The sequence below is a fragment of the Mugil cephalus genome, chromosome 15, assembly GCF_022458985.1.
Source record: "Mugil cephalus isolate CIBA_MC_2020 chromosome 15, CIBA_Mcephalus_1.1, whole genome shotgun sequence".
Lineage (NCBI taxonomy): Eukaryota > Metazoa > Chordata > Actinopteri > Mugiliformes > Mugilidae > Mugil > Mugil cephalus.
Window position 1 is genome coordinate 614,212 of NC_061784.1, and position 16,634 is coordinate 630,845.

At 40.1% G+C, this 16,634-nt stretch overlaps 2 protein-coding genes across 4 annotated transcripts in view; both read left to right on the forward strand.

Annotated features, from left to right (window-relative positions):
* nectin1a (nectin cell adhesion molecule 1a) overlaps positions 1-3,065 on the forward strand; it is a 99,734-nt gene extending 96,669 nt beyond the window's left edge. The window contains exons 7-10 of one of the 3 annotated variants that reach the window (XM_047606191.1): positions 1,272-1,423; positions 1,556-1,688; positions 1,779-1,839; positions 2,334-3,065. In XM_047606191.1, coding sequence (XP_047462147.1) covers positions 1,272-1,423; positions 1,556-1,688; positions 1,779-1,839; positions 2,334-2,648 — 661 coding nt within the window. In that variant the 3' untranslated portion in view covers positions 2,649-3,065. Of the gene's footprint in view, positions 1-1,271; positions 1,424-1,555; positions 1,840-2,333 lie in introns of all 3 variants that reach the window. The other 2 variants (XM_047606190.1, XM_047606192.1) reach the window with 2 other exon arrangements.
* Positions 3,066-5,167: 2,102 nt separating this feature from the next.
* On the forward strand, positions 5,168-16,607 carry LOC125021745 (V-set and immunoglobulin domain-containing protein 10-like 2). The gene is made up of 12 exons (XM_047607911.1): positions 5,168-5,663; positions 6,251-6,604; positions 8,461-8,736; positions 9,300-9,575; positions 10,310-10,603; positions 10,682-10,939; positions 11,018-11,308; positions 12,019-12,372; positions 13,095-13,217; positions 13,304-13,328; positions 13,466-13,566; positions 14,438-16,607. Exons 1-12 carry the CDS (start codon positions 5,594-5,596, stop codon positions 14,566-14,568), a joined length of 2,553 nt encoding a protein of 850 aa, XP_047463867.1. The 5' UTR covers positions 5,168-5,593; the 3' UTR covers positions 14,569-16,607.
* The last annotated feature ends 27 nt before the right edge of the window (positions 16,608-16,634 follow it).

Genomic DNA, 16,634 nt, shown 5'->3' on the forward strand with positions numbered 1-16,634 from the left:
GGAAGAGTAGCCAGGTGACAGAAGGAGGTGTGGAAAAGGCCAACCAGCTCAACCAGTTTTTCAATAGGTTCGACAACCCCCCTGCTGCTGGGCCAGTCACCCTCCCTGCCCCCCTCCATCTCCTCTTCCGCCCTCAACTCCAACTCCACCTTTGTCGGCAGCTACTGCACACCCACCAGGAGCAGATGGAGCGCCACCACCTCTTGATCAACTGACAAGACAGGCAGTGGAACATCTGGGGTCAACACCACTCACACCAGCAGACTGGTGGCCCTCACCTCCCTTCTGATGAAGACCCTGGAGAGACTGGTTCTTCGCCACCTCAGGCCTCATGTGGTGCATGCTCAGGACCCTCTTCAGTTTGCTTATCAGGAGCACATTGGGGTTGAAGATGCAGTGCTTTACATGCTCCACAGGGCTCACTCACACCTGGACGAGCCCAGGGGTTATGTGTTATATGTTCTTTGACTTCGCTAGTGCCTTTAATACAATTAGACCTGACATCCTGGGGAACAAACTGGAGGGGATGGGGGTGGACCACTTCCTCACCTCCTGGGTTATGGAGTACTTGAACGAAAAGCTGCAGTTTGTGAGATTGCAGAACGGGGTCTCGGAGACTGTCATGGGCAGCACAGGGGCCTTCAGCTAGTGGAGTTCCTGGAACCACTTGCAGCACCACCACCATCACCACCGAGAAAGCAAACATAAACCAAGACACCAAATTAATTCTTACACTATTTTTAAGATTTTTTTATTTTTTATCTTATTCTATTTTTTTCTCCGTGACTCGTACTCTTATGTCTATGTCTGGTCACATTTATGTTCTCTGTTATCTTGAGACTCTTGGCCAAAACAATTTCTCTGCGGGGATCAATAAAGTGATCTTGAATCTTGATACTTGTTCCCTCATGGGGAAATTTTCTTTTCTGCATTTGATCCATCCATTCGTTCACACAGTAGTCTGTACAGTTGGAGCAGTGGGCTGGAACCTCAGGTAGGCTGCGCCCGGGGACCCTTCAGGCCCCAAGCTAGTTGTGCCTCTAACCACTACTCCACATCTCCCAGCTCCTACTGGACTTCCTGTTTCCTAATTATGCGAAGAGCCTATCCTTCACACCAACCTTCTTTTTTTGTGTAGTTTTTATGGGTCCTTGCAGTGTACACCTAGACCTTTTACAATTGTACTACTTACAAGTCCAAAGTTTGATTGAAAATGCAAGTGTATTTGTTATTTAACCTGTACTGTGTTTATACTATTTGTTTTACTGCAGTATTAATGGATCCTTACCGAACAATGCTGAGGTCCAAGACAACGTTCTTACATTTAAAGGGCAAGTCACCTATGACCTGCAAGGTATTTATGTGTGTGACGCCACCAACAGCATCGGAACACGATCAGGCTCTGTGGAGGTCAGCATTATAGGTACGGTTGCTAGATTTTATCTGACATTCAGTAATGCCATTTCTGATACTGTTAATACTGTTAATAATATATTTGAGATACAGATCTCACTTATTTGTACTTTAATGGTGTGTTTCTTTTTTTCCCCTGTAGAAAAGCCACTACCTCAGATTGCAACAGGTGATGTCATCAGTGTCATTGCCTTATTATTGGCTGCTGGAGTACTCATGGGCATCACCATCACAGTGTTGATTCTCAAAATAAGAAGTAGAAAAGACAACACCTCGTACGTAAAAGTCGCTCACTCAGTCACTTTGCTTCGCATTCTTGTTTTTCCCTTGGTTTTTTTTATTAGTATTCTCGTCTGTTTTGTTAGAAGTGACTCTCCTTCGAAAAAATTCCAGCCAATAAGGAAAAGACCAGGAGATGATATCCAGGTAATCAGTGTGTTGTTGGGACAATAAACAGTGTTGTTCTCTTCTTAGAGCCATCGATGTCCAGACATTTTGGTACAGTTTGCAGTGATAGGTCATGAACCCATCATCAGTAATAAATCTAATTGCTACATGATAAACTGTGTCCAGTGGTTTTATTATGGCATGAGAAGAATGCATATAAATGACATGTAGTCAAATACTAATAAAAATGTAACTTGTACTATTTGCCTGAGGAAAGATTTGTTTCTCTAAAAGAATGTTCGTAAAGGCTTCAGTTTGGTTACAAGTTCTGCTACATGTTGTTTAATCTGACTAAACTCCCGTACATACAAATTATTAATTTTCTTGAATAAATAAATGCAAAAATATATTTCTGCTTACATGTTTGACTAGGTTCTGTAAGTGTACTTTCAAGCGTTTATATTCAGTATATCCATGTTTATCTGTTACATTTCTGGATACACCATTAACACCAGTTTCTACTTTCTTTACAGCATTCAGGACGCTTTTATGAAGAGCTTCCAAACACAGCTGACTATGTGAGCTACAGACTGGCCTGTAACAAAGAGGACTATCCAGAGCCCTACTCTCCTCCAATCAATCCTCCACTTACATTTCTGCCCCAGCACCCCTATCAGTCCTCACAAACAACCCCTGCAACAAGCAGCAGTAGCACCACCACACCAAAGAACACATTCTCTCCTCCTTCACACACCACAGCTGTCTTTAAATACCCCTCCGTAACAGGTCTGTCTTCTCCTCCCCCTGGAGTGGCTGCTTACACTTTTCCCAAAGAGCAGTATGTCTGAAGCATCTTGCTACACATTTTCCAGTCCCATTCCTTAAGAGGAGGATGGAAAGCTACATTTAACCCTATACTATAAGGCAGTGTACCTGCACTCTCTGAACTATTGTGGATGACTGTTGAGATCCAAGGACAATGCAGCTTCTGTTGTTAGACTTGGCATTAAGTCCAGTTTTGAAATATTTTCTCTCTTTTGTCCTGTTTTTTGTTGTGCTATGTAGTCATTGAAAAGGGAGGGTCATTTCAGATAATGTGGAGTTCAAGTTAAAGAGTATTAGACTTTAATTTGAAACATGTAGAGTGAATGGCTGTATTATATTTGATTAGATCAAACTGAATGAATGTGATTATTGCTTGGTGTGGATGACTCATTATTTTATTCTCTATGGCATGGCATTTTGTAAAAAAAGAAGAAAACAAATCAAAAAAAAAAAAAAAAAAGATTTCACTTTCTCTATTACCCACTCACTTTATATCTTGTACATCTTGTACAATCCCAGTCTTGATAAACAGCGGACCTTGTGGTTTTATCTCCTGGTTTAATGTTAATACCTCTGCTCAGTTCATATTTTGTATTACTTACCTGTATTTTTCTTTGCAAAGAAAAAATATTTTTATTTACTGAAGACATTATGTTGAAGTGGATGTTTCTATCTGTGTTTTCTGTGGATTTTAGAACTCATTGACATAAGTTGTTGGATGAAATTTGTATTTTTAGAATTTAATTAAAAATGATTGAGTAAACTTGTATCAGCAGTGTACCACTAAACTAAAGAGTCGTCTTCTTTCCTTATCATAAAGTAAAATTATTTCAGGACTGATATGTTCATTATATAACATGTTGACAGACAGTCTAATGGTGTGGGATAAAGGATTAAGCTGGGATATGTTGGTTATCCTGGATGAATTAAACCATGATCCAGTTGCACGAAAGCAGGATAGGGGAAAGTGGAATATGTTTCGACATAAGTTACCATGGAGATTTATCCTGTGGAGCTAGCCTGCTCCAGACCAGGTTAGGTTCCAGGATCTATTTAATCTTATCTCAAACTGCACCTTTATCTGCAATGTACGCAATGACTTATGAGGGAGGAAAAAACAGGCACGCAGCTCTCCCAGCGGGAGGTCCGACCCGAGACTTTTGCCGATGTGAAAGCAGCATGTCCACCAGTTGGGGTCTGAGGGGCAATACATTTTAAAAGTTCTGTCTATACAATTCTATATGCAAGTGGCTGAAATCTGCTAAGAAAAAAAACTAATTATTAGACATATTTAAACTTAAAAAAAAGAAGAGTAACACAGTAGTTACTTTCCCTGGTAACTAGTTACTTTTGTAGTGGAGTAATTCAGTTCATAACTCAGTTACTTATTGGGAGAAGTAACTAGTAACTATAACTAACTATTTTTTAAAAGTAGAGTGCCCAACACTGAATATAAGAGTTATAGTTTATATAGTTTATAGCTTATAGTTTCTTTCAGAGTCCTGGGTGGGCCTTTGTATTCTAAAGCTGCCTTTTCTATGTCAATGAAATGTCTGACAATAAAATCCCAACTCTTAGAATAGTAGCTCCAAATCTATTGCATTGAGTTCATGAACTTTCAAGCCTTGAAGTTTTGTTAGAGCATCAGCAGCCAACTCAGCACTCACATGAAAAATTGTACTTCGAGCTCAAAGATAAATGACTTGAAATGTGACCAGCTTGTCATGAAGTTAAAGCAAATTATGTTAGACTTCCTACTGGATTCAAGAGTGATATCATATATTTTTTTTATTATGGTCCTTGGCTCAGTAGTTGCTGTGTTTCAGTCTGCCAAGTGAGGAAAACTGATCTCTGTCCTGCATTCATTTATGACAAACATCTCACATTACATACTCATGGTTTGGGTTAACAATCGCTCCTCCTCTTTTGCTCCTATGAACATGTAAACCAATGACTCATATTTTAAAGAACACCCAGGGCACCGTATGTTTACATGTTTGAATGTTGCCACGTTAGGGAAATACAAGGCATCACTGTGCGATACCAGATTTCTGAATCTATTTTAATCCTAATCCAATCAACAGAGTCTACAGAATTTACTCTAGAATATCTGCTTTCACTTTTATGACTTGAGACATATATTGTATATGTGACACCTTGCACCTATTCAAATCATTTGTCTTGCTTTTTTTCTTAAGTTTAAAAGAACTGTTGTCCTTAAACTGGCAGGTAAACAAATGACAAAGAACATTGCAGAAGATATAAATCCCCTTTAATCGCTCCTTTTCATATATCTGTTTTGAATGCATCTTCTGTGCAGCCTCTGGGAAAGATTAGGAGACATGATGATATCTGCATGAAACATTCACTTCATTATTATAGCACAATACAACATTTTTAACGTTGTGAAAATGTAATTCTACATGTGATTATATAGAAAGACATCCATTACAGCAAAACCTGTCAGACTTTCATTGGAAGTTTTTTTTTTTTTTTTCAGTGCAGAATTATAAGATTTAAGTGGGGATTCTGAATCGGGGAAGGTCCATATTGAGATGGGTGTATTAGTTAATGTACAGGTGTATGCACAGGTGTGTGTGTGTGTATGCGTGTGGAAGGCCAACCCATCGACCGATGCTTCTCTGTTGTATTATTGATGAGGTCAGTATCACTGTGTTATTCTAACCCCACATGAGAAAGAAAGAGGGACAGAGAGAAAGGAAAACACATGAATAATTGAGTCTAAATCAGTTTAGTAACCCTGCGTTCCTTCCCACTCTCAGTCTGATGAAGTCAGTAACTGCAGCCAGTATCCCCCAGAAACTTGCAGATCACAAGGAAGGATGCAACCTCAGGTGTCTGAGAGGAAGCTATAAGAAGTTGTTTTTGGAGTTGAAAAGGGTTACCTTTTAAGGTGCCACATTTTTTGGAGTTAAGAAGTTGCTGGACTCAGGATCATCATGATACCATGGTGGCCCAACTGTTAAGGCTGGCCTTTCTATATCTAACAACCAATCTTGTCAATTTGACAACATATGGTAAGGGTTTTCCTCTGTTTTTGGTAACTACATGTCATCATCTGAATGAAATGACCACAAGTTAAGAAAAAAAAACTCTTTATAATTTGTAATTCTGTTGGATAAAAGATAAAAGGTTTGAACTGAAGAGTTACATATATTTGATACATGAGGCTCATGTATTTATATTGTGTCACATTCCAGATTGTTCAAGCTTTTTGACTAAACATACAGTATATTTGTTTTTTCTGTGTTGCATTTTCTTCATTCTTTCATTTCTTGTCCTGGCACTCATTCTATGCACATTTTATATATATATTTTTTTTTTAAATATATATATATATATATATATTCTTTTTTTCTATTGAAAAAAATTATAGTTCATTGCAGGTAACAGACAAAGGGAATAGTTAGAATAAAGGACAAACTGGTCACATGAATTAGATGTTGGAATGAATGATAGAAAAGTGACTTGTTTTAGAGTCCCTTATTAAAATATTATATCTTGTCTGAAACTGTCAGTGTAACCTATCTTGCAACTGAATGCTGATAGGGCACATGACACCATCATCTCATTTGCATGTCAGTCTATCCTCTCTCTCGTCCAGCCATACAGATCAGTCACAAAGGGGAGGTGGTGTACCAGGACACCAGTATCTTTGGAGTGTTGGGTAAAGCGGTAATCCTGGAGTGTGGTTCCACCGTACCTGACATGTACATTTGGAGCTTCACAAAGCCCGGCACTGAAGCCATAAAAGCTGTGGTGTATAATTTGGGCCAAGGTCCGAGGATCCAGACACTCGCCGAGACTTTAGGACAACTGACAATGATTTCAAATAGTGCAGCTGTGAGCATTGAGAAACTGCCTCTGGCTGCACATGGTTTGTTCACCTGCCAGGCCTTCTATGACATAGACCAGGAGCCCATAGTTTACTATTACTATGTGCACCTCTCTGTTCGAGGTAAGACCTCCTGTACACAGATATATTTCCTTCTGAAAAGTAAGAGAGAAATGTGTACTCAATATCTCTAGAGCTCCACTCATACTGAACATTTAAAGCAACACTGAGTAGCTTTTGCTGAGTAGTGACATGAGTTTGGCAAACCTAGGTTTACCTAGGTTTTTTTATTTATTATTTATTTTTTATCTTTGGGGGGGGGGGGGGGGGGGGGGGGGGGTTGGAAATTCTGGTGGGGCCATGAAGGAAATTCTTATAATGCAAACCAGAAATACCATAATCAATGCCCTCATAACAAAGACACAGTAATGGAGTTTACCAAGTTTTCTGCTTAAACAACTCCTGGTTTACCTACTTTTGTCTTTTCTGTCTTCAGAAATTATTAAATTCTCTAGTCGATGTGGTCCCAAACATTTTATCTCCAACTTATGTTCAAGTGCTAAAGCCCTAAATCGTACATGAGCCAGGTAGCCAACTCAGTTCATCATGCAATGATTGAATGAAACCTGAATTAGCTATGTTTTGTTATGTTAGCTGAGCTAGTGAGACGTGTGCAAGCCCCACGCAAGCTCTGAGGCCTTGAACTTCAGGCTCCACCTCACTGTACATGCAGCAGTTCACCAGTTCATGACGCTGCAGGCCAGGCCATTCTCAGCTGTGCCCCACGAGCAGAAAAAGAGACACAGCGTGAACTATACACACAACTAGACTGCGAAAAGGGTCAACAGGGAGAATTGGGTTCATCAAATGAAACCTTTGGACACTTAATTGAGGAAAGTTGAATTTGTTATAAACTTACACAGGAAAATGTATAAACTGTATAATCCTCCCCTGCACAGCAGCGCCCTCTGGTGGGGAGACGCCACTGCAACGACGCCACTGTCTACTTACTACCAAACCAGACCAAACCAGGCGCCCCCATCCCAAAACAATGACACTCCTTGATGGCAGCAGCCATCCTAGCAGGATGCATCCTGACACAGACAAACACACAAAAAACATAAATAAGGTGTTGGCCTGCCCTCCAAATTCACTAAACCATAATGTTTTGCCTGAGGGGTGTGTATAAAATGAGCTTATGCATAAAATGTTAGTTTATTTGATGGCCTGTTAAGGAGTTTAATGGCCAAATCATGTTAAGAAATGTTAAGAAATTATATGATATTTACAATAGATGCATCACCACTTATACATAAGTAAGTTTGTGCAGTAAGTGAGCAATGAAAATTAGATGAGTAGTTGCTGCAAACACATCAATAGACCTAATCACATTTTACTTCAATTAATGAGTCCAGACAAATCAAAGTACAGGGCAGTATGACTTGCTCATCTGTATTTTCCACGGAGCAGTTTGACATTTTAAGGAATACACATATACACAGTGGGAAAAATTGCAGTGTTACAGCAGCATATAGTTAAGACAGTGCACATGACAAGGGAAAGTAAACATTAAATAAATACAAAAACAAAGTTTCAACATTTAAAGACTACAAAGCTTTAAAGACTACAAAACAACATGGCTAGTTTAGTTTGCACATGATGAAAAACTTGAAAGCTAAATGTTAAGGCTGCTAACTCCATTTTGTGTGCACAGAAGAGAATCCATGTATTTGGTTTGTGTTTGTCAGCCATTTTGTATGGTACATGTAAACCTGTGTCAAAACTGAAGTGGAATTAATTCTGTTTTGTAAAATCTTGGATACACACTAAACCTTTGGGCCTTTGCTCAGCTTGGCAGCCCATGTGAGCCAATTCTTAACACACTACAGGTTAAATTGTTATAAGTATCTTTTAATTTACTGGACAAACTACTTTAGAGAAAATAAATATTGCTACATACAACTTTGTTGTGACTGCAGTTCCCGTCAGTAAGCCTTACCTTCTGTTGAGTGATGCCTCTCCAGTGGAAGGGTCGACAATGTGGATGCGCTGTAATCTGGAAAATGGGACTGGGCCCATCCAGTATGTGTGGCAACACGAAACCCGCAGTGGCAATGTCACAGCTTTCGCACAGGGCAGCAGCCATATCATCAACGTGACTGATGTCAACCGAAACCACACAGGTTGGTACCGCTGTGTGGCCAGCAATGCTGTGAACAGCGAAAGCTCCAACCGCTTATGGCTGGACACCATCTGTGAGTATAATCTTTTTGTTTTTCTTTTTCAAGTTTTTCCAATTTTGGAGTCAGTAGGTCACAACTATTTAAGTTTGTGAGGGTTATTAGTCATCCAGCTGTATTTAAGTTCATAATCCTGAAGAAGCAGGAATTAAAGGTGACTTTAGGTTTAAAATATTTACTGTGTAATTTTGTGTAAATATGTGTAAAATTTGTGTGTAAGATGTGTAGGATTTGTCGCAGTCAAAGAAAATGTAACTTTGTCACTTGAATCATAATGTAGACAAATGATTACACAGTGTTTAATACAGTTCTGTAGTTAAAGGTCATCTGTAGTAGACCACATCTCGAGTTTCCACTAGCTTCTCTTTTGTTGTATTCTCGCTTAAAAATTCAGATTTTCCAAACTGCACAAGCTTCAGTCTTTTTGTGTTTCACAAACTGAATTCTTGTAACAATTATTGCAGTGTAAAAGCAAAGCAGGAGGCCCACCAGTTTGAATTGTAGTTTTCAGACCCAAAGAAGCTTGCACTCCTGTGTACAATATATATCTATCCTCATCTTTTGTTCTTCGCCCTCAGATGGCCCAGATATTCCTCAGATAGACGTGACTCCGTACAGTATAACAGAGCGCGGCTACTCAGCTCTGGAGAGAGAGACTGTATCTTTGCTGTGTCAAGCCCAGTCCAACCCAGCCAGTCAGTATGTCTGGTTCTACAACAATTCCCAGGTCTATACTGGGGCGCAGTTCACCATCACCAAAATCCTCCGCATGCATACTGGCGACTACGCCTGCTTGGCACAGAACACCTACCTCAACACCCGCTCCAAGAAGACCATCAGCCTGACCGTCTACTGTGAGTTTGACCTCTGACCTTGGCCACCAACCACCCTGCTCCTTTGTCAACCCCATCACTCAGCCCAAACTGGTTTTCCTCTGTCTTTGTACTGCAAATGGAAAGGAGAGTGAGATGTGATGAAATCATTCAGATTTGACATTTCCTGTACAAAGCTAAGACAAGCTTAATTGCACTTGTCATCTTCATTAACTCTGAATCTCTTACCTCTATAGCTCTGGGATCATTTAACTTTTAATGAATCCACTCCCTCTTTTGCTTCTTCTATTTTCTTCTTACCCTATTCAGTCAGACATAAGGCTAAAAAATGTATACACTTACACTACCTACACAGCAACACACATGCACACACAGTCGAGTATGGAGATGCTGCAGACGTATTCTCCTGTTTGGACCGTTGGGGAAGTTGATTGGACTCTCTGGCAGGTACCTTGCTGTGATGTCACAGTTATGACAAGCATTGGTTGGCAGAATGCCAGTGCTTGTCATTTACTTTTCTGTTTGCTTGCCAAGTTTTAAAAAAGTGCCTTACTCAACTATCATTTGTGTTATCCAGCTCTATCACAAGATCAGATGTGTAATGATTAAAAGACATAATTCTTCCTCTGTAGATCTTTTATCACATTGAGAATACTTAAGCCACACAGGATATTTTTCTGGCCCTGATAACCTCATGAAACACAGACCTTCCATGTCACTTCCTTGTTACTCTGTACTGTATCTTATCCCTGCAGACCCACCAGATGGCTCCCCTTCCTGTTCGGTGGAGCCGGCTCTGAATCACTCCTCTCTGAGACTGTTCTGCTTCTGGCCCGGAGGATCGCCCTCCCCGTCCCTCCAGTGGACTGGAGACCTGACACATGCAGAACAAGAACAATCCAACACCAACATAAACAACACATCAAATCACCACACTACCACTGCCATCTTGCTGCTCTCTGGAGGCCTACCATCTAATAACAGCATGTTTACATGCACAGGCTCCCATCTTGCCCTGAAACAACGGAGGGAGTGCAGCACACATGCATGTGAGTGTAGAAATTACATATAAAGTTTATACACTTAATAATATATAGACCTCTCACATTTTACTTCTCCTTCATCAGATGTTCCCCCTGCAGAGCCAGTGTGTTTTGCATATGTGACAAACAGCCAAGAGTATCTGATGCTCTCCTGCTCCTGGGATGGAGGTGCCCCAAAAGGCTTGGTATGGTGGGAAGGCCCCGGAGGCCAGGGCAGCAGTGGACAAGAAATCTCCAACATCCTGATACTCCGCTATGGCACTGCTCGCAGTGGGAAACCGTACACCTGCCATGCTAAGCACCCACTACTGGTTGAAACCAAGACCTGCAAGCTTACACTGGGTCAGTACACTTTCTTACCATACAACAACAACATTAGGTTTTTTTTCATTAACTAATTTTTACATTATTACCATGTAGAGGCCCCTGTGTTGCTGACTCAGCGGAGAATTGTGTCTGTGTACGAAGGGAGTGATGTACAGCTCACCTGCAATATCAGAGCCAACTATCTCCCTGTAAATGAAATCACCTGGTTTAACAATCAGGGTGTCGGCGTCCAAGACACCTCCAAGTACACACTGCTGCGAACATCTGCATGGGCCAATCTGACAGTGAGAGATACGGACGAGACTCAAGACAGTGGCGACTACAGGTGCTCCACTTCCAATGCAGTGGGAGGAACTGAAGTCAATGTCACTTTAGTTGTAAAGAGTAAGAATGTGTTTTGATTTTCAATCTACAGTATATATCTGTTATCCTGCCAAATGGTTGGTGAAGAAGGCTCTGAGATTTTAAATTTGAGGGAAGTGAAATTGTTGATCTTGCTGAGACTTAGATAACAAGATAACAATACTGATAGATCGTTAAGAAGATGTCCACACACAATTAATCAAATTATCCCAAAAGGAGTACCTAGTCTGTACTTACTCCCACTCCTTTTCAGAGAGAAAAAAAATTGGTTCATGTTTATTTTTATTTTTCAATTTGTGTTGTTTATGTTCATTATGTCCATTTGTGTATTGTGAACCAGGGAACTAGGGACAACAGCTGACTTGGGGCCATAAGTGAATTGTAAAGGTTGTGGTTGCACAGGATTATTAGCATTGTACTATTTATTGGCTGCAATAAGTGACTTCCTGAATTCTTGTTACTCAACCAGAAAGTCAAGCTACTTATTAAGTATCGTTTAGTGGATTTTGTTACCTTTGGAGACAACTAATCAAAGTTGAATGGCTGCAAACTCCAGATACATAAGTTATTATAAACATGTTAGAATTCCTCTTGTGACTATAAATGTTTGCATAATTTTGTCAATTTTGACAAGCCATCCAATAGTTGGTGAGATAAGTGATCAATAAGTGATTTGACATTGAAGAATCACACAGAAGTGCATATTTCCGTTTGTTTTTTCTCTACACCAGGACACCCCATGCCACCCAACACAACCCTGGTCAGAGCTACATACATTAGCCACCAGCGTAATGAGGTGGAGCTGGAGTGGCAGGTAGAGAATGAAGAACAGGGAGGTTGGACAAGTTTCTTCCTGGAGCACAGATCTGTGTTGGAGAGACCAGAAAGGAGAGGAGGCAGAAATGATTCAAAGCAGCAGACAGAGGAGAGGACTGGTCCCATTGTCTGGTACCGTAAGATCATCCATGATCCAAATGTCAGGATTCAAACAGTAGGGAGACTGATACCCACTGCTACCTACCAGTTCCGCATCACACCTGTTAACCACCGCACCATCGGACACCCTTCTGTAGCAAAGACTCCAGGTATGGTAAGTGAGCAGAGTGACAAAAGTTATGTCAAATATAAAGCAAAGAGCTGAGTGTTTAAGTTAGTAATGTCTTATAAAGCTGATCAGAAAAATGGAAAAAGGCAGAAAGAACAAGTAATTCAACATTTTAAAAACGTTGATGACAGTATCATGCTGTGATTACAGTTATAGTGCCTTTGATGAGAATCTAACTTTTTTGTTTTTCTTTTTTGTTATCCACTTAGGTGAAAGACTCGCACATAAATCGAAACTACATTCAAACCATGACACACATGTCACAACTTCCATTCACTTCCTCTTTACCACCTTCCTTTTCTTCAAACTGATCCTGTGTGCTTCTCCTAACATCTCTGTGATAACTGTACCATTATTTAAATGACTGGACTTCTTTGATTAAGCCAGAAGATTATTTAAGGTGTAGAGAGGTTTGTAGAGCAGGTGTCAGGATAGCATCAAAGTGGTTTTCAACCCATACAGTCGAATTAAATGTATTCACTTGCACTATATCAATGCTAGGTTGAACCAGGTTTATCAGTCTTTTGCAATAACAGGATGGTTGTACAAGGATCACATTTTCAAACAATCCTGACGTTAATACACATTGTGCTACAAAAGTGGCACTGGCATGGTTTGAGAACCACTTGAGATACATGAGTATAATAGCTGTGCTTTTTCAGAGGCGTACTATCTTGCAATGTTAACTGTGATGTGTTGCAGCGGAACCACGCTACAACGTGTACCCTGCTGTGATTGGCGCAGCTATAGGTGGGATGCTCTTTGCAGCCATTCTTACAGTGCTGCTGCTCGTGTACATAATCCGCAACCGCAACAACAACCCTCGTGAGTCTCACACAGGAACACCAATATCCTGTTGACTTGTGTAATAAACCATTTTAACATAATTAATGTACTGTTTCCTTCTCCAGGACTACATGACATGCTGTTTGGCATGTGAGTATCGCTGTATTTGTCTCATTGTAATGGCAACAATAAAACATTTCTAATTTCTGATATTGTAAACAGATAAATACTCATAAATACTCATAATACTCATAAAGACATGCCATTTCCTCCTGTGATGTCCCCAGGCAGCACAGCCAGTCAAGGGAAAACATCCATTTACCAGAGGATGAAGTGGTCGCTGGGTCAGAAGGAGGAATAGAGGAGATTGGTGGATCATCCAGTTCAGGCAAGCCTAATTCACATCAAACAGTCATTCTTAAAAACCTAAGGACTGTATATGTCAGGTTCCTTCAGTCATACGAACAACAGAAGAAATTTTAACTGCTGTCTAATGGCTCTCTACCTACTGCTGCATAACAAGCACAAACAGCTCTGCTGTGTGGGCATCATTACTTAGGCAGGCAATACATATTTTGTAACAAGCTGTAGTCTCTCTCTGTCTCTCTCACTAAAAGCACTCATGTTAAATTACTATAATTATTTATTTATCTCTATAACTGAAGCCTGGAAGCTTTTTTTACGTACAGTGATTTAATTGCTGTGCCATTTGAGGCAGTGAGAGAAAAATTGATTGATTTATTATTTCGTTGGTAAACAGCAACAAGGTCATAATATATATATATATATATATACACACACTCACACACACACACACAGTTTACTCAAATAAACATGATAAACAGCACAAGGTGTTGACCGGGCCTCCAAATTCATTAGATCCCAAACTGATCAAGTATCTATGGGATGATCCACAGAGACTGCTCCCCTCAACCCACAGGACACCCCCCAGAAGGCCCATGTCCATTCCCTGATGAGTCAGAAGTCTTTTGGAGGCTCAAATGAGACCTACAATATTAGAAAAGTGGTCTTAATATTATGCCTTGTGGAAACTTTTGCCTTGGGTCACAATACGCTCTAGAATTATCTCTGAAAGGGTGTTTTCTTTATGGAGGGACACTTCCACGAGTTTTATTTCTTGCAGACAACACCTACACAAATGTTACACAGTCACCTTAAAGCTGTCAAAAATCAGCAGACCTAAAAATATCACCACTCCCCTACCTACTTGAAGTTGAAGCTTCATGTTCTTTTTTCAGGTCCAACTTTGGCTTTACCCCGGGCATCTTCTCCCCTCACCACCCCCTCACCCACAAGTCAAGCCTCTCCCACTGAAGACGAGAACGAGCCTGTCAGCGTCACCATCACTGTCAAAGCTACAGGCACATAACCAACTCTATTTTAATTAAACCTGGAATTGTTTTGGTAGACATTTTTCACAATTGCTCAGTGTTACCTGTCATTAGGATCTCATCTCATCTACAATAGTCTCTACTGGTGCTCGGCATATTTAACTACAAAACTTTCATATTTGAATCACGGATCTGGTGGACCATACAGTAAATCAAATGATGTGCACATACGCTATTGTCAAAAGTATTCGCTCGCCCATCCAAATCACAGAATACAGGCATTCTAATCACTTCCATGGCCACAGGCGCATAAAATCGTATATGTATAAAACAAAGTGAAGGCAATTGGTAATGACAACAACTCCGCTACGAAGTGGCAGGTCACGTAAAGTGACAGACGCTGACACACACAGTGTCCAGAGGTCACAAACTTTCTGCAGAGTCAATCACTACAGACCTCCACACTCCATGTGGCCTTCAGATTAGATCAAGAACAGTGCGTAGAGAGCTTCATGGAATGAGTTTCTATGGTCGAGCAGATACATCCAAGCCAAAAATCACCAAGTGAAATGCATAGCGTTGGATGCCGTGGTGACGGCAGTGGACACAGTGGAGTTATCTGGAGTGACACTTCTCCATCTGGCAATCTGATGTATGAAGTTTGATGGAGGTGGGATTATGGTGTCGGCTTGTTTTTCAGTTGTTGGACACGGCCCCTTATTTCCAGTGAAAGGAACTCTGAATGAGAGAAAAAAAAACTTCTTAAATATTTGATTTTAGCAACTTTTTAATATTTGACTTTAGCAAAGGTGTTTTTCATACATATAGGTTTTATTTCCATTCCATATGCGCGTAAAGGCAGGTGAGCGAATACTTTTTGCAATACAGCGTATACTGACTAGCCAACTGCAGTTTTGTTTTTGTATTTTTTAAAAAATGAAAACCTTTAATTTGAGAGATGTTGATCATTGAGGCTGGTTCGTTATTTTAAAATTAACAATATGAATCTATTGCTGAGGCCACAAGAAGTAATTACATTTTTTAGTGCATTATTTCCACACTGGTGTTATATTACCAGTTGAGTAAAGCAAATGCCATCTAAAGCAAACAAGAGTTCTAGGAAGTTTCTACACATCTGTCAAAATGTCCATAGGTTGGCATAGGATGTAAAACTTGCAAGTGGACAACTTTGTTAACATCAAGTGCAACAACACATATATAGCAGAACAGGCAATGTGTACTAGCCATTCAGCAAAACGGCCAACTTGGTGTTTGTCTTTATTTTGCAAAACTCTCACCAAAGAAGCCAATGTGAAATGTATTCTTTTGCTGCCTCTTGCTCAGTCAGTCTCTTTTTCTCTTGACTCCATCAGTAAATGTACACTTTGGTTTATTCACCCTGAGAATATTGAGCTACTCTTCTTATAGCAGTTCCAGAACCGGAAGCCAGACCAACTTCCCTGCCCAGAATTCTTTTGGAATTGTTGATCTGGAACCCTTCTGTCGGGAACCGATTATTCACTATATCATTTGTACAGGTTCAGTGTGGTGATCGACTAAGGGGTAACAGACTTCCAACAAAGTGAAACATCTTCTGAGCGCCATAGAGTTTAATTTGTTTACAACTAAATTGATAATAAACTAGAGGGATTTTTCCTCTGTAACCGTTAAAACACCCCTCATAATAAATTCTGTAAAAATTGTTACCAGGCTTAAATTATAAGAACTGAGTCTGACTATGCCAGGCTACCCAAAGATCAGTTTTTGGTGATGTGAATGAGTGGCATCAAGTTCTATGCACTTCTCACATGACACTATTTGATCGGCTCAAGCTACATAGTGGCAGAACAGGATTGCAGTGGGAAATGAAAGAGGAAACATCCCTTATTACAAGTGAGTGTACTATCAAATTTGATTTCGATGTTATTTTAAGCTAAAATGGTTCCAAAAACTCAGATACTTCAAGATTTGATGATACATTTTTGATGGATATAAGGTAAACACCATCAAGACCAATGTCTGCCTCATCTGCATTGAGTGCATTTATCATTTAGATGATTATTTGCAGTAAATAAATCATAATTTTTCAAGTGAAATTGGATAA